Raw genomic sequence first — 17,777 nt, 5'->3', positions numbered from 1 at the left:
ACTCCTGACCTCAGGTGATCTGCCTGCCTCAGCCTCCCAAAGTGCTGGGATTACAGGCATGAGCCACTGTGCCCGGGTCCTCCATTCTTTTTCTTTTTCTTTTCTTTCTTTCTTTTTTTTTTTGAGACAGGGTCTCACTCTGTCACCCAGGCTGGAGTGCATTGGCATGACCTTGGCTCACTGCAACCTCTGCCTCCCAGGTTCAAGAGATTCTTGTGCCTCAAACTCCTGAATAGTTGGGATTACAGGGCGTGCCACCATGCCTGGCTACTTTTGTATTTTTAGTAGAGATGGGGTTTTACCATGTTGGCCAGGCTGGTCTCCAACTCCTGACCTCAAGAGATCCGCCCGCCTCTGCCTCCTAAAGTGCTGGGATTACAAGTGTGTGCCACCACGCCTGGCCCATTCTTTTCTATTATTCAAATTAATCTGTCCTTGAGAAGCACTTGAAATTGTACAGTGGCTTTAATGAAGCAAGAAATAGAATTAAAATCTAAGGAGCACTGATAAGGGTCAGGTTGAATTGCTAGCTTTGTTAAGTGCGATTGTGTAGCATGCCAAAATACACTTAGAATATATTTATTCTTTTTTTTTTAAATTTTTTCATAGAGATGGGGGGTTTTACTATGTTGACTAGGCTGGTCTCAAACTCCTGCTTTCAAGTAATCCTCCGATCTCGGCCTCCCAAAGTGCTGGGATTACAGGTGTGAGCCATGGCATTAGGCCTCAAATGAATATATATACATATACATACACACACACACATATTTCCCTCTTTTTTTTTTAAATTTTACTTTAAGTTCTGGGATACATGTGCAGAAAGTGCAGGTTTGTTACACAGGTATACATGTGCCATGGTGGTTTGCTGTACCTATCAACCCCCATGGTGGTTTGCTGCACGTATCAACCTGTCATCTAGGTTTTAAGCCCCACATGCATTAGATGTTTGTCCCAATGCTTTCCTTCCCCTTGCCCCCCACCCCCCGACAGGCCCTGGTGTGTGATGTTCCTCTCCCTGCGTCCATGTGTTCTCATTGTTCAACTCCCACTTGTGAGTGAGAACATGCGGTGTTTGCTTTCTGTTCCTGTGTTAGTTTGCTAAGAATTATGGTTTCCAGCTTCATCCATGTCCCTGCAAAGGACATGAACTAATTCTTTTTTATGGTTGCATAGTATTCCATGGTGTATATGTGCCACATTTTCTTTATCCAGTCTCTCGTTGATGGGCATTTGGGTTGGTTCCAAGTCTTCGCTACTGTAAATAGTGCTGCAATAAACAAACATGTGCATGTGTCTTTATTCAAATGAATATTTAAAGAGCATATGCCCACTCATGTTCTGTTCTATTCTGTACATGTTACAGTATAATTTCAATTCTTTGAAAAGTTGGATAGAACAAAAATTTTAATAATCTTGCTTCATAAACAAAAGGTTATTAGATTTTGGTCAGAAGAGATGATAATTATAAATATCTATTTGAATATAAACTCTCTTTGATTCTGAAATTCCCAATGTTTTTGATATGCTGAATAATTTTATATGACAGACATCATTTGATTTAAAGTCTAACCTGGAATCATATTGTATATTATTAACCTGACACCTCCCTCACATTTAGGACCAGTATATTTACGTTTTATTGGATGTTAATTCCAGGCAACTCTCCTAGTGGTATGATAAAGAAATACTCAGAAGGTATTTTTGCAGATTCTTTCCTCTGCCAGTTTTCCCTTATTCAGTGTCACAGGATACATCTAAATTATGTCAGACCAAAACTAAGGCTACCTAAGCCAAATCAGGGAGCAGTTTGGAAATGTGTGCCAGTCATTTGAAGGATGCCCCTGGCAGGAGAGAACTTTAGAACTGGAAGATATTTTAGAGATCATGTAATGATACAAGGCTCTCATTTTAAATGGGCTAAAACTGAGGCTATGACAGGTCAACTCACTCTTTCCAAAGATAATCAGTAATCTGGTAATGCAAGTCTTACTTTCAGAAGACCCTTACAAGAATCATACAGGGCTGGGCGTGGTGGCTCACGCCTGTAATTCCAGCATATTGGGAGGCCAAGGTGGGCAGATCACGAGGTCAGGAGTTTGAGACCAGCCTGGCCAACATAGTAAAACCCCGTCTCTACTAAAAATTCAAAAATTAGCCAGGTGTGGCGGCACAGGCCTGTAATCCCAGCTACTCAGGAGGCTGAGGCAGGAGAATTGTTTGAACCCAGGAGGCAGAAGTTGCAGTGAGCTGAGATTGCGCCACTGGACTCCAGCCTGGGCGACAGAGTGAGACTCCGTCTCAAAAAAAAAAAAAAAAAAAAAAAGAATTATACTGTAAGTCAGTACCATATCAATATTTGGAGCACAGGGTTTTATACCATAAATCTATTATTTTCATTAAGATAAATCCTCCTCTTTCTTCTTTTTGGGGAATCTTTTAAAAAATTTTTAATTTAATTTAAAGTTCCAGGATACACGTGCAGGACGTGCAGGTTTGTTTCATAGGTAAACGTGTGTGCCATGGTGGTTTGCTGAACCTATCAACCTATCACCTAGGTATTAAGCTCTGCATGCATTAGCTATTTATCCTGATCTGGTAATCTTTTGAGTCTGTAAGTTTTCTCATTCCAGTAACCTCTGCTGTTCCTGAGATAGTGCAAGATTCTAGTATTTTCTTCTATTAAAAAAAAATTTTTTTTGAGACGGAGTCTAACTCTGTCACCCAGGCTGGAGTGTAGTGGCATGATCTTGGCTCACTGCAACCTCTGCTTCCTGGGTTGGAGCAATTCTCCTGCCTCAGCCTCCCGAGTAGCTGGGATTACAAGTGTGTGCCACCATGCCCGGCTAATTTTTGTATTTTTAGTAGAGACGGGGTTTGGCCATGGTCTTGAACTTTGGCTGGTCTTGAACTCCTGACCTCAGGTGATCCACCCACCTCGGCCTCCCAGAGTGCTGGGATTACAGGCATGAGCCACTGCGCCTGGCCTAAAACTTTTTTTTTTTTTACCACTTTACCAACGTGCCAAATAATAGTGCATATATGCAGTATAATACATTTCATATCTGCACCTACTTCAAAGTGTATTCTGCCCTTTGGGATAAGCCAAAGGTGAGCTAATATCTGCACATGATTTGTTTTGCTCAGATTCTCTTTGAAAACTTGTAGATTTGATGGGTGTTGTGAGTAAAGAAGACGGACATCTCTTCGATACCCGTATTTCCCTCCTAAATTGGTAATGCTGTGGTGACATATTCAAGGTATGTGAAGGATTCTTAAACAGAATATAAAGGCTTGCCCTGGCCCCATAACCCTGTGAGAATAAAAGTCCCTTTGTAAGTGGGTCTGAATAGCTTCTAGCTTCTAGGATGTTCTGTGCATTAGAATGCTTACAAGCTTTGGCCCCCTAAGTGGTTACACCGATGACCACCCTATCATGCTGGGTTCCGTGGTGAACTGAGAGATGCCATTACCTTTCACCGCCCTTGGCCGGACACTCACTGTGGGCCTAACTCCGGTGGTAATTCCACCCCTCACTGCGGGACCTTGACATCCCCGAGCTGAAGCCCACTTCCTCCCTGACCTCTGGAGCCCAGCTGAGCGGCTCCGAGAGCTCTGCCATGACTCCTAACCGGGTGGACAGGGGGGCCGGGCAGCCGCGGCGCACACGCTGGGCGTCTTCCCTAGCAGCAGAGGAGACCAGAAGGTGAGAGACCCCATGCCGCAGCCGGAGGGGCGGGGTGGGCTTGCACCGTTATCGCGAGAGCTCGTGAGGTGGGGGCGGCGGGGAGCTGGGGAGGGGCTCGCGGAGAGCCTGCCCCGCCTCCCTTTCCTTCCCCTCCCCTGGAGTGATTCAAGACCAGCGCTACCCACTTCCGCCCCCTCCGCCTGCCATTGGAACTAGCTGAGCCGAACTAGTTGCGGCCACCGAGCAGCCGGCTCTCGGCACCTCCTCCTCCGCCTCCCTGTCTCCTGTTCCATTCGCCTTTCCTCTTCTTTCCTGGCCCACGCCGCTCCGAGGCCTCGCGACCGCCGAGCCTGCAGCCTGCCCCGCGGCCAACATGAGCTTCTTGTTGTGAGTAGCCAGGCCCCGCACGCGCCGGCTTTGTTCGGGTGGACCTGGGCCCCCGCCCGCCGCCCGTCGCCCGCCCTCGTCCCGACCCTCCTGGCCCAGCGCTCCCGGGGCCCGGCGTCACCACCAAGCGGGGCCCCGGGACTGCGCGGAGCGCTCGGACTACCTAACCGCCGCCTCCCCATAGGGCTTCGAGTACTCGTGGGCTCCTGCAGCCCTGAGGAGGTTCTTCCCCCCCGGCACACCCCGGGGCCAGCGCCTGGATTCCTTCATCACCCCCGTCTCTGCCTTCGCTCGCATTCCCGGGCTTGTTTGCGCGCTTCTCGTGGGTATCTCCCACTCGCCTGCACAATCCGTATCCAAGCGGTGCTCGGTTGAATGGCTCCGTCGCGGCTGCCCATTGCTCTTTTCTGGGTCCCAAGCACAGAAGATAAGACTGTCGTACTTTCCCCTGTCATCCCAGGACCCTTTTAACTTCCTCTCTCCTCTTAGGGCTGGGAAGTTGGGATGACAAGTTCTGTAGATGTAACCCTGAAACAAAGCTACTTGCGGGTCGGGATCCCTTGGACACAGACTGGGGTCCCCGAGAAAGGGGTCTGGAGCCGCCCCCTTGCTTCCTAGAGGCGCCCTTCCTCCCAGAGGACTTCCCTGAAGAGGACGAGTTTTATCTTTTTAGACAACCAGCAAATAGGTTTTGGATAGTGTGCCCTGCCTAGGTTGATTAGGTCCACTGGGGAGTTGTTTTGAAAATCATTTGTAAATGCCAACTTTGGCGTCATGTTTAGTGCTGGTCATTATTTCACTTACTTATCGTTTGTTCCAGACGAGTGGAGGGGAACGTGGAGAGGGAAGGGCAGAAGGATGGGATGGCCAGATGTGGATATGGAGGCAGTAGATAAGCCTCAGGTCCTCTGAAAACAGGGGTTACACCATGAGGAATAACTCCTTTGAAGGCTTCGTTGTGATGCACTCATTCCATGTTTAGTCTGTGTTTAGAAAACTAATAAAAAACTTAGAAGTTGAAACTCACCCATATACTGTTTTACTGTTGTGGAGAAATTAGCATTTAAAGGATATTTTCTTAAGATTTCTCTTCTTTCCTTGCCTAATAATTTTTAGTCATTACATTGACGTCTGAATACTGAGAATTTAATTCACTCTTATTTTCACATGCTCACATCTAGAATTTTTTTTTTTAGGGTGTTTAAGCAAAACTGAACAAGGCTGACCTAGGGGCAGACTTGATATTTCCAATATGCATAGGGGACCTGGCTTGTGTCAACTTGCCTAAAACCTTTAAACGGAAAGGGATTTCTTAGGCTCCTCCTAGAAGTTGATTCTGAGTTTGTCGGATTGGCATAGGGCTAGATGACAGGACTGGGTGATTTTATAAAAAAGTCCTTGTTTCTTATTTTAGTTCTTCTTCTTTTTTTTTTTTTTTTTTGAGACGGAGTCTCCGCTCTGTTACCAGGCTGGAGTGTGTAGTGGCGTGATCTCGGCTCACTGCAACCTCTGCCTCCCGGGTTCAAGCGATTCTCCTGCCTCAGCCTCCTGAGTAGCTGGGACTACAGGCCCGCGCCACCACGCCTGGCTAATTTTTGTATTTTTAATAGAGATGGGGGTTTCACCATGTTGGCCAGGCTGGTCTCGAACTCCTGATTTCAAGTGATCTGCCTGCCTTGATCTCCCAAAGTGCTGGGATTACAGACGTGAGCCCACCGTGCCTGGGCAGTTTCTTGTTTTAGTTCTAATCACCATATTCAGGTATCTCAACTTGAAGCTTCTCATCTTGAGCTTAATTTTACATTGCTAATGTTTGATTGTTTTCAAGAATTTAGAAGCTGTATTCAAAATAGCACTGTAGATGATATCCATGACTACTGCTGATGGGCTTGTGTCTAGTAAGCTAAATTGGTTAAAGCAAGGCCGGTCGCGGTGGCTCATGCCTGTAATCCCAGCACTTTGGGAGGCCAAGACAGGCAGATCACCAGGTCAGGAGTTCGAGATCAGCCTGGCCAATATGGTGAGACCCCGTCTCTACTAAAAGTACAAAAATTAGCTGGGCAAGGTGGCACGCACCTGTAGTCCCAGCTACTTGGGAGGCTGAGACGGGAGTATCACTTGAACCCGGGTGGTAGAGGTTGAAGTGAGACGAGATCGCGCCACTGCACTCCAGCCTGGGTGACAGAGTGAGACTCTGTCTCAAAAAAAAAAAAAAAAAGGTTAAAGCAGGGAAGAGCCATATTTGGCTGAAACTAGGGGATGGAGAAGTTTCTGATGCTATTTTTTGAATACAAATACAGTAGAGTCCTATTTTTACATGGCTCAGTATTTAATAGATTCAGATTTGTGGTGGATTAGTTTGTTTCTCCTGAAGGTTAGTAACTACAAAAGAAATCTTGCTGTAACTAATGTATATAGAACTTTAGAGCATTTGCACTATTTGGGGCACAATTTTTCAGTTAGGTTATATCTATCTAGCAGTTGATATATTCTCAACATATTTAGCCCATGTGCTTGACAATCAGAAAAGTTAATTCAACATTTTCAGTTTTGGTCTTTGTCTACCGTCAATTAAAAATCCAAAGTGAACACCACATGGAAATGATTATTATTGGAAGTGAAAGAACAAAGCTTTGGTTATTTCTTCTATTTGTTATTTGGTATAACTGTCTGAATACTGTTTCTTTTTTTTTTTTTTGGAGACAGGATCTCACTCTGTTGACCAGGATGGAGTGCAGTGGCATGACCACAGCTAACTGTAGCTTTGACTTCCCAGGCTCAGGTGATCCTTTCATCTCAAACCCCCTCCCCGCTACAAGTAGCTGGTACTACAGGTATGCTCCACTATGCCTAGCTAATTTTTTTTTTTTTTTCGGTAGAGTCAGGGTTTTGCCATGTTGCCCAGGCTGGTCTCCTGGGCTCAAACAATCCACTCATCTTTGCCTTCCAAGATGCTGAGGTTACAGGTGTGAGCCATTACACCTGGCTATCTGAATACTATTTCTGTACCAACAGATGAGCAGAGAAGGAAAGCGTTACAGCTTAGGAGTTAAATACAAATATTTTCCTCCCATTCTTGGAAGCTTACTGGGAAGCCTACGATCAGTGGATGGAGCAGAGGAAATAAGGGCAATGCAAGATGGGGCTGCAAAGGTGGTGACTCATGACTCTTGAGGGCTCTAAGATAGAAGGAAAGAATTACTACTGATTTTTAAAAGATGCACTGTGGGCCGGGCACAGTGGCTCCTGCTTGTAATTCCAACACTTTGGGAGGCTGAGGTGAGTGGATCACTTGACCCCAGAGTTCCACACCAACCTGGACAACATGGCGAAACTCTCTTTCTACCCCCAAAAATACAAAAATTAGCCAGGTGTGGTGGTGTGAGCCTGTAGTCCCAGCTACTCTGGGGGCTGAGGTGGAAGGGTCATCTGAGCCTGAGGAAATTAAAGACTTCAAGGCTGTGGTGAGATGTAATCATGCCACTGCACTCCAGCCTGGCTGATAGAGAGTGAGACTCTGTCTTAAAAAAAAAAAGGCCGGTCGCGGGGCGTAATGGCTCAGGCCTGTAATCCCAGCACTTTGGGAGGCCGAGGTGGGTGGATCACTTGAGGTCAGGAGTTTGAGACCAGCCTGATCAAGAAATGAAACCCCATGTCTACTAAAAATAAAAAAAATTAGCCGGGCGTGGTGGCAGATGCCTATAATCCCAGTTACATGGGAGACTGAGTAGGAGAATCACTTGAATCCGGGAGACAGAGGTTGCAGTGGGCCAAGATTGTGCCACTGCACTCCAGCCTGGACGACAGAGTGAGACCGTCTCAAAAAAAGAAAAAAAATCACTGTGCCTGGCACTGATGTAGATGTTGGGCACCATTTGTGACAAGAGAGAAAAAAATCCCTGCATTGGTGGGGCTTATGTTCTGGTAAGTGTCCGTAAATACTGAACATCAATAAATCATGTAGTATGGCGGAAGGTTGTAAGTGCCATGGAACAAAGGAGAGCAGGGTATAGAGATTTTTGGATAGGGAGTTGAGACAGATTAGGATAATCCCCAGAGTGGGTTCCCAGATCATCTGCAAGAATGATACCTTTGTGTAGCTTTTGTATAAATGCTCAGGATAAATTTGCACTGCATATGTGGGTTTGGCTGGGACAGAGCTTTGGTTGTGCCGCAATTTGGCCTCTGTGTATCTTCAGATTAAGCTAAACTCTCATGGTAGATACGGAAACTTCACAGGGACCTCATTTAATTTTGTGGACTCAAATCTTTTAAACACATCCTTAGCACCTGCTGTGTGCCAGGCGTAGAGGAAGATAAGAGATTCCAGAGATGGTGAATGGTATATCGTCATCTATGATAGATGCAATACAATCATGGGGGCTCAAAGTATGTGTAGCAATTTGTTCTACTTAGGCTTTAGGAAAGTTTCATGAAAGAAGTGGGTGATAATTAATGGAAGGTGAACAAGAGCTCTCTAAGAAGACAAGGGGAAATGGGAGAGTACAGTCAGAGGAAACATCTTTGAGTCAAGAAATTGCCTGTGAATTGTTCACTTCCACGTTTGTGCAAGAGGCTGTAGAATTTTGGAGCTAGCAGGGGTCTATTAGTAACATGGCCTACTTACTTCTTTTTGCTAAAGGGGCAAAATCACCAACTTGAGGTTGGTGGCCCAATTATTGGCCTGGGGACAGTTGGAACTCAGGTCTCCTGACGTAGGGGTTTTTCTTTCCTGACATTTTGTGCATATGGGAAATTGAGGATAAAAGCGAGTTCTAAGTAATCATTCAAAAAGTATATTTCATGTTCTCTAAGTTTCTAGCATTTTTAAATTATGGGTCTCTTTTGACTAATGGAATTCTGAAAAAAAAAAATTTGACTTGGAAAAGACCAAAGTGTAATTTCCTAATGTAAGGCTACTTATTTGGAACGGAGTTAAAACAAGTACATTTAATTTAACTTTTTCTTGTTAAGAGACAGGGTCACCGAGGACGGTGGCTCATGCCTATAACCCCAGCACTTTGGGAGACTGAGGGGGTGGAACCTTGAGCCCAGGAGTTTGAGAACAGCCTGGGTAACATGGCAGAACCCCCATCTCTACCAAAAAACATTAGCCAGGTGTGGTGGCGCTCAGCTGCTTAGGAGGCTGAAGTGGGTGGATTGCTTGAACCCAGGAGGCAGAAATTGCAGTGAGCCAAGATTGCACCACTGCACTCCAGCCTGGGTGACAGAGTGAGACTCTGTCTTAAAAAATAATTTAAAAAGAGACTGGGTGTTACTGTGTTGCCTGGGCTGTCCTCAAACTTCTAGACTCAAGCAGTCCTCCCACCTCAACCTTCAGAGTAGCTGGGATTATAGGTGCGTGCTACCACGCCTGGCTACAGTTAACTTATAAATGAAAGTCTGTAGGAAAGGTGGTTTGGGAATGTGAATGACTAAACCATGTCTATTTCTTCGTTCTTTCTTTTTTTTTTTTTGAGATGGAGTCTCGCTTTTTCGCCCAGGCTGGAGTCCAGTGGCGCGATCTCGGCTAACTGCAACCTCCACCTCCCGGGTTCACGCCATTCTCCTGCCTCAGCCTCTCGAGTAGCTGGGACTACAGGCACCCACCACCACGCCCGGCTACTTTTTTTTTGTATTTTTAGTAGAGACAGGGTTTCACCGTGTTAGTCAGGATGGTTTCAATCTCCTGACCTCGTGATCCACCGGCCTCGGCCTCCCAAAGTGCTGGGATTACAGGCATGAGCCACTGTGCCCGGCCCTCTTTTTTTTTTTTTTTAAATGTCAACAATGAAAGCTGAACTAGGTCTATTTCTGTATAGGAAGAAACGGATTGGGAAAAGAAGGAAGAAAGGAAGGAAATACTTACTGAGCACTGTGCTACATACCTTCCATTTGTCATTCTTAAGATTAGCAATTTAGGCCGGGCACGGTGGCTCATGCCTGTAATCCCAGTAGTTTGGGAGGCTGAGGCGGGTGGATCACGAGGTCAGGAGTTTGAGACCAGCCTGGCCAACATGGTGAAACCCTGTCTTTACTAAAAATAAAAAAAATTAGCCAGACATGGTGGCGCGTGCCTGTAGTCCCAGCTACTCGGGAGGCTGAGGCAGTGGAATTGCTTGAATCCGTGAGGTGGAGGTTGCAGTGAGCCGAGATCATGCCGCTGCACTCCAGCTTGGGCAACACAGTGAGACTTCGTCTTAAAAAAAAAAGATTAGCAATTTAGCAGCACTTTGGGAGGCTGAGGCGGGTGGATCATGAGGTCAGGAGTTCAAGACCAGCCTGGGCAACATGGTGAAATCCCGTCTCTACTAAAATACAAAAAATAGCTGGGCGTAGTGGCAGGCGCCTGTAATCCCAGCTACTCGGGAGGCTGAGGCAGGAAAATTGTTTGAACCTGGGAGGCGGAGGTTGCAGTGAGCCGAGATTGCGCCATTGCACTCTAGTCTGGGCAACAGAGTGAGACTCCATCTCAAAAAAAAAAAAAAAAAAAAAATTAGCAATTTAGGAAAAGAGACTCATGATAGTGCAATGTTTTTATGTGTCTGTCTCTGTTTCTCTCTAGACTCTTGATGGTGCTATGTTTATATGTGTCTGTCTCTTTCTCTCTAGACTCATGATAGTGCTATGTTTATACGTGTCTATCTCTGTCTCCCTCTCTCTCTCTGTCCCTCACTTCCCCCCAAGCCCCCAAAGCCAGCATTTTGTTTTCAGGCAAATGATTTAACTGATTTTAATGCTTCAGCAGCCTCACCTTTAAAAAAGTTAATAATTTATAAGAATAATCAAATAGGCCAGGTGTGGTAGCTCATGCCTGTAATCCCAGCACGTTGGGAGGCTGAGGCAGAAGGATGGCTTGAGCCAATTTGAGTTATAGTGAGCTATGCTTGTGCCAATACACTCTAGCCTGGGCAACTGAGCAAGACCCTGCCTCTAAAAAGAAAACATTAAAAAAAAATAACAATAATAGTTCAATGAAGTTCAGTGAGTGTTTACTATGTGCCAGGGACAAAGTGTTTTAAATAGTTCAGTAATTAGCAGGAATCCTATTTTATACATAAGGAAACTAGCACAGAGAGTTTACATAATTTTATCAAAATCATGTGGCCAGTAAATAGTGTAGCTGGAATTTGAGTCCTGGAAGTCTAGGTCCAGAGATCCTGTCTTATACTTCTTTTTTTTTTTTGAGACGGAGTCTTGCTCTGCCACCCAGGCTGGAGTGCAGTGGCTCAATCTTGGTTCACTGCAACCTCCACCTCATGGGTTCAAGCAATTCTCCCTGCCTCAGCCTCCTAAGTAGCTGGGATTACAGATGCCCTTCACCATTACAGGTGCCCTCCACCATGCCTGGCTAATTTTTGTATATTTAATAGAGATGGGATTTTCACCATGTTGGCCAGGCTGGTCTCAAACTCCTGACCTCAGGTGCTCCGCCCACCTCGGCCTCCCAAAGTGCTGGGATTACAGGTATGAGCCACCACGCCCGGCCTTTTTTTTTTTGGAGACAAAGTCTCACTCTGTCACGCAGACTGCAGTGTAGTGGCGCTATCTTGGCTCACTGCAAACTCTGCCTCCCAGGTTCAAGTGACTGTCCTGCCTCAGCCTGCTGAGTAGCTGGGACTACAGGCGTGTGCCACCATGCCCAGCTAATTTTTGTATTTTTAGTAGAGGTGGGGTTTTGCCGTGTTGGCCAGGCTGGTCTCGAACTCCTGGCCTCAAGCAATCTGCCTCCCAAAGCGCTGGGATTATAGGTGCTAGCCATTGCGCCCAGCTGATCCTGCCTTATACTATCATCTATAATTAACAAAATTATATCTATATATAGATATATATACACATACACATGCGTGTATATACATATATACACACATATATGTATGTATATATGTGTGTATGTATATCTATATATATTTTTTTTTCTTAAAGGTGATATTCAAGTGGGCCTTGTTATTAAGGGAAGTCTTATGTTACCAGGCATTATTGTCTCATGCTGCTGGGACTCTTCTAAGATTCACCAAGAATACACTAGTAGAAGACGAAATAGTAAGTTTTAAATTCATATAATATTTAAATATTTTTAACCTTTATCTTTAGTGTAAAAATAATATACATGTTGGAGAAATCACAAAATAATGTTAGGAAAAGGAAGAAAATAAAAATCACTCATAATCACACCTTCAGAGACAACTGTTGTTTGTATTTAGGGATAAAGTTCTGAATCTTTTTTTTTGTTTGTTTTTTGAGACAGAGCTTCGCTCTGTCACCCAGGTTGGAGTGCAGTGGCATGATCTCAGCTCACTGCAACCTCCGCCTCCTGGATTCAGCGTTTATCCTGCCTCAGCCTCCAGAATAGCTGGGACTACAGGTGCCCGCCACCACGCCTGGCTAATTTTTGCACTTTTAGTATGGATGGGGTTTCACCATATTGGCCAGGCTGTTCTGGAACTCCTGACCTTGTGATCCGCCCGCCTTGGCCTCCCAAAGTGCTGGGATTACAGGCGTGAGCCACCGCGCCCTGCTAACTTCTTCTGAATCTTTTTTATTGCATTTTTGTTTGTATGTATTTAAAAATATACAAATGGATTTCCACCGTGCGTAGACCAGGTTTTTTACTTGTAAATTTTTTTTGCCAGAGAATAGATTTCTGCAACATCATTTTGAATGGCTGATGACCAAGTATTATCTTACAGTTTTTTATCTGACAACAAAAAAGGATATCAGATATTATATCCTTATAATATATTCTCCACTGTAATGTTATTTTATTTTTTTCTTTTTGTTATTAAATATATAGAATTTAATATAACATTAAAAAGGATAACATCTTACATGTCATATATTATATCCTTATATATAATATATGTTACCCTTTTTAATATGTTGTATTTTTGAGGGAATGTGGGGAGTGGAAGTAAATATGGTCATCTTTTCAGAAAGAACTGTAGTTTTGGGAGTTGCAGTACTGACTGGCTTTAGTTTACTTTTATCATGTTTGGAGATAGCTTTTTTTTCCTTCACATACTAGAGTGCAAAATAATTGCCATTTGGTTACTTTTACCATTATTGATTTCTTTCTCTAAGTGTAGTTGCAGTTTTTGTACTTTCGGAGTTTCTGATATATGAAAGCACGTGTCTAATACATGTAGCACTTCCCTAAACTGTGTATTTGATTAGGAGATATTGAGGCAAAATAGCTACATGTTACTTGAAAAATATGAAACAGTTCTACCTGTTAGGAATGTCAAACTGAGTCCTGTAGAGAACTTTAACTCTCCTTTTCTTCCTACGTTTCCATTTTTGTTTCATATTAACCAACTTAAGGCCATCTTTTTTTTTTTTTTTTTTGAGACAGGGTCTCATTCTGTCTCCCAGGCTGGAGTGCAAAGGCACTATCTTGACTCACTGCAACCTCTGCCTCCTGGGTTCAAGTGATTCTCCAGCCTCAACCTCCCGAGTAGCTGGGACTACAGTCGCCTACCACCATGCTGAGCTAAGTTTTGTATTTTTACTAGAGACAGGGTTTCACCATGTAGGCCAGGCTGGTCTTGAACTCCTGGCCTCAAGTGATCTACCTACCTCAGCCTCCCAAAGTGCTAGGATTACAGGCGTGAGCCACCATGCCCAGCCTTAGGTCCATCTTTTACAACACATTTAATTAAGTATAAGTGTAGCTGTGAAGTAACATTCTTTTACAGAAGTGATTTTTAAATTTAATTTTTTTTTTTTTTTGAGATGGAGTCTCACTCTGTCTCCCAGGCTGGAGTGCAGTGGTGCAATCTCGGCTCACTGCATTCTCTGCCTCCTGGGTTCAAGTAATTCACCTGCTTCAGCCTCCCAAGTAGCTGGGATTACAGGTGCCCGCCACCACACCCAGCTAATTTTTATATTCTTAGTAGAGATGGGGTTTCACCATGTTGACCAGGCTGGTCTCAACTTTGTCTTCAGGTGATCCACCGGCCTGAGCCGCCTAAAGTGCTGAGATTACAGGTGTGAGCCACCACGCCCGGCCTTAAATTTAATTTTGAAACATTTTTCAACTTCCAGGAAAGTTGCAAAGAACAGTGCAAAGAACTTCCACATATTCCTTATTCAGAAACCCCATTGAGTTTCATCTGTTGCTTTAACAATGTCATCTTCGACAAAAGGATCCAGTCATGAATCATGTATTGCATCCACTTATATGTCTGTAGTGTTTTTCTTTTTTCTTTTCTTCTCACAGAGTCTTGCACTGTTGCTGGAGTGCAGTGGCCCGATCTCGACTCACTGCAGCCTCGACTTCCTAGGCTCAAGGGATCCTCCCATCTCAGCCTCCTGAGTAGCTGGGACTACAAGCATGTTCTACCACACCCGGCTAATCATTTTTTTGTGGAGATAGGGTTTCACCATATTGCCCAGGCAGGTCTTGAACTTCTGGGCTCAAGCAATTTGCCCGGCCTTGGCCTCCCAAAGTGCTGGCATTATAGGTGTGAGCCACCGGGCCCAGCCTGTGTTTTTCAAACTGAAATAGTTTGTCAGTCTTTCCTTGACTTCTATGACCTTTACATTTTTGAGGATTACAGGCCATTTTGTAGAACATTCCTCGCTTTGGGTTTCTCTGATGTTTCCTTGTGCATTTGAGTTACGCATTTGAGGCAGGAATATCACAGAAGCCATGTATGTTTTTCTTTTCTTATGTACGTTTGTATGGGTATGTATGTATGTATGTATGTATGTATGTATGTATGTATGTATCTATGTATTTTTTGGGATAGTCTCACTCTGTTGCCCAGGCTGGAATGCTGTGGTGTGACCGTGGCTCACTGTAGCCTCTTCCTCCCAGGCTCAAGCAATCCTCCAACCTCAGCCTCCCAAGTAGCAGGGACCACAGGCATGTGTCGCCACACCCTGCTAATTTTTAAATTTTTTGTAGAGACAGCCCACATTGCCAGGGCTGGTCTGAAAATCCTGGGCTCGAGCAATCCTCCTGCCTTGGCCTCCCGAAGTGCTGGGATTCTAGGTGTGCGCCACTGTGCCCAGGTGATGTGCATTTTTCTTACTGCATCTTATCAGATGCATATAGTGTCTATTTGTCCATTATTGGTGGTGTTAACTTTGATCCTTTGATTAATGTGTTTGCCAGGATTCTCCACTGTAAGGTTATTATTATTTTTTGTTATTAATATTTTATAGGGAGATATTTTGGTAGTATGTAGCTCTCCCATTCCTCATTCTGTTTTCACCCACTAGTTTTAGTGTTCGTTGATATTTCTTGTCTAAATTGTTACTATGATGATTGCCAAAGTGCTAATTCTGTCATTGCTTCTAAATTTATTAGTTGGCAATTTTACTGTAAGGAGGAATTTACTCTTTTTTTTTTTTTAATACCAATGTGTGCTGTGATCTGCATGTTTGTATCCCTGTAAAATTCATATGTTGAAAGTGATCACCAAGGTGATGGTATTAGAAGATAGAGCCTTTGGGTGGTGATGAGATCTTGAGGGTAGAGCCCTCAATAATGGTATTAGTGCCCTGATAAAGATGCCTGAGGGAACATGTTAGCCTCTTTGCCCTTCTACCATGTGAGGACACATAGGAGGCGCCATTTACGAGGGCTTCACCAGACATCAAATCTGCTGGTGACTTGATCTTGAACTATACAGGCTCTTTAACTGTGAGCAATAAATTTCTGTTGTTTATAAATTATGCAGTCTGAGGTACTTTGTTATAACAGCCTAAAGTGACTAAGGCCGTGTGGATATAAGGATTCCCATGTTCTTCAGTGAGTTGGCTTCTGTGTCTCTTTGACTTGTTCCCATCCTCATTTGAGCACTTCCTTACTTCCTGGCACAACAAAATATTTTTTTATCTTACACTTTTTCTGCCCCAGTCCAGGAGATAGACATTTATCTGAGGACGTTGGTTCTGCTCAGTGGAGAACAGTATTTAGAAACCAAAATCTAGGTGTAGGTATTACACATGTGTTGATTACAGATGTGTTGCTGCTCCCAGGCACTCTCATTGGACAGTACTAAAAAATACATTCATTTATATCCATATATTTTTAGCTGTATCTATCTGTGTATATTAAATGAGTTCACATCACTACCTTCAGTTGCAAGTCAGTGGCACAGGGTTCATTCTAGCCTTCTCCTTTCCTATGTTTTTCTTTGTTGTCGGTAAGAAACCTGACTTTTGTCATTCTCAGGTAGTTGTTTGCTCTGTCCCTGTACTACAGCTGTTCTCTTGACCCTGTCTGGCCACCCTCTCTGGCCTGGGCCCAAGCTGTTGTACAGTCGCCGTTACTGCCCCACCTCCTCTCCTTGGGGCTGTGTGGGCCCCTCCTGTAGCATATAAAGGATGAAAGCAGTCTGAGATTCAGCTGTGTGTGGTACATGTGTGACAGTAATGTGTTTTTTTCCTATGAATCCTATGTTTAGGATCAATACTTCAGAAATGTTGGGATGATTAGAGATACTGAATGTAGAAGACTTAGCTCAATCAATTGGACTTACGTGCGACAGTGATACTTCGGTTATTATCATTATCTTAACAATGATGATTGCTAGCAGCTATTATTTTTTATAAACCACTTAGGATTATTTAAATTGTAGCCAATTTCTATCGGTTTGTTATGATATGTGTTAGTGCTATTTTGATATTCTGTAGTTAGAACTTGAAAGCAGGAGTTGAAGGTAAACAAGCATTATTTGGGTAATAGTGTCACCGGTGGAGGATGTCCAGGTTCTTGACATCTTGAACAAAGAATTGGACAAAATGCACAGACAAAACAAGGAAGGAATGACGGGATTTATTGAAAATGAAAGTGCACTCCACAGTGTGGGAGCAGGCCCGAGCATAGGGGCTCAAGAGCCCTGTTACAGAATTTTGAGGAGTTTAAATACCTTCTAGAGGATTCCATTAGTTACTTCCAGTATGCCCTATGTAAGGGAGGTTAAATACTTTCTAGAGGATTCCATTAGTTACTTCAGGTACGCCCTGTATAAATGGAAAGAATGAAGTAAAGTTATAGTCATTTACTTGGCCTATGCCCCATGGAGAGGATATTTCCTGTCATAGCTGAAGTGTGAATTGGCCTTATGTTCCGTGCCTTCAGGCCCTATTTTCCTACCTCATCTGCCCCTGAGAGATGTGATCCCGAGAAATCTTTATGGGAGGCAGAGGGGGACCGTTGGTCTTTTTTTTTTTTTCTGTAGCTTGTTTCATGCTGGCTTGAGGCATAGTCCCTACCTATTGGGGATCGTGGAACTGTCTCCCTGCTCTGTGTAGTGGAAGCAGGGTAGCTCCTTGATGGCCAGGGGTGGTGTCTTCACCTGGAACTGGCTGGAACCTTTGTTGCCTGATCATCTTAAGTTTGATGGTCTCTAGGCGAGAGGAAATGAATTGGATTAAAATATTTAATGGGGGCTTCAGAGGGTGGGTACCTGTGCTGTCAGGAATGTTTGTTACAGAGTTTGCAGGAGATAAAACAAAACCTGGTCTATTCTAGGATCTACATGTTTCCTTAAAGCCTTAGCATGAACAACTCCATTTTAGTTTGGTTTGGTCTGTTGGGGCCTAGTGCATGAGATTAGTCCAAAACAATGGCCTCCCAGAATTTTGTTTAAAAAATTCCCCCTTTTTGGTCAGGTTCTCACTTAGGTGAGAGTGTGACCAAAATTTAGGGCCTTAGTATCACTCTCAGTTACCATTATTTTGGGTTTCTGGT

At 44.1% G+C, this 17,777-nt stretch overlaps 1 protein-coding gene across 3 annotated transcripts in view; it reads left to right on the top strand.

The window, feature by feature from the left end:
* The first annotated feature begins 3,773 nt into the window (after positions 1-3,773).
* Positions 3,774-17,777, top strand: part of MOB1B (MOB kinase activator 1B) — an 85,564-nt gene continuing 71,560 nt past the window's right edge. Inside the window, exons 1-2 of one of the 3 annotated variants that reach the window (XM_034958682.3) lie at positions 3,860-4,072; positions 6,779-6,906. In XM_034958682.3, coding sequence (XP_034814573.1) covers positions 6,800-6,906 — 107 coding nt within the window. In that variant the 5' untranslated portion in view covers positions 3,860-4,072; positions 6,779-6,799. Of the gene's footprint in view, positions 4,073-6,778; positions 6,907-17,777 lie in introns of all 3 variants that reach the window. The other 2 variants (XM_008961141.4, XM_008961140.4) reach the window with 2 other exon arrangements.

The sequence above is a fragment of the Pan paniscus genome, chromosome 3 (assembly GCF_029289425.2).
Source record: "Pan paniscus chromosome 3, NHGRI_mPanPan1-v2.0_pri, whole genome shotgun sequence".
Taxonomy (NCBI): Eukaryota; Metazoa; Chordata; class Mammalia; order Primates; family Hominidae; genus Pan; species Pan paniscus.
This window is presented reverse-complemented; position numbering and strand designations above follow the sequence as displayed.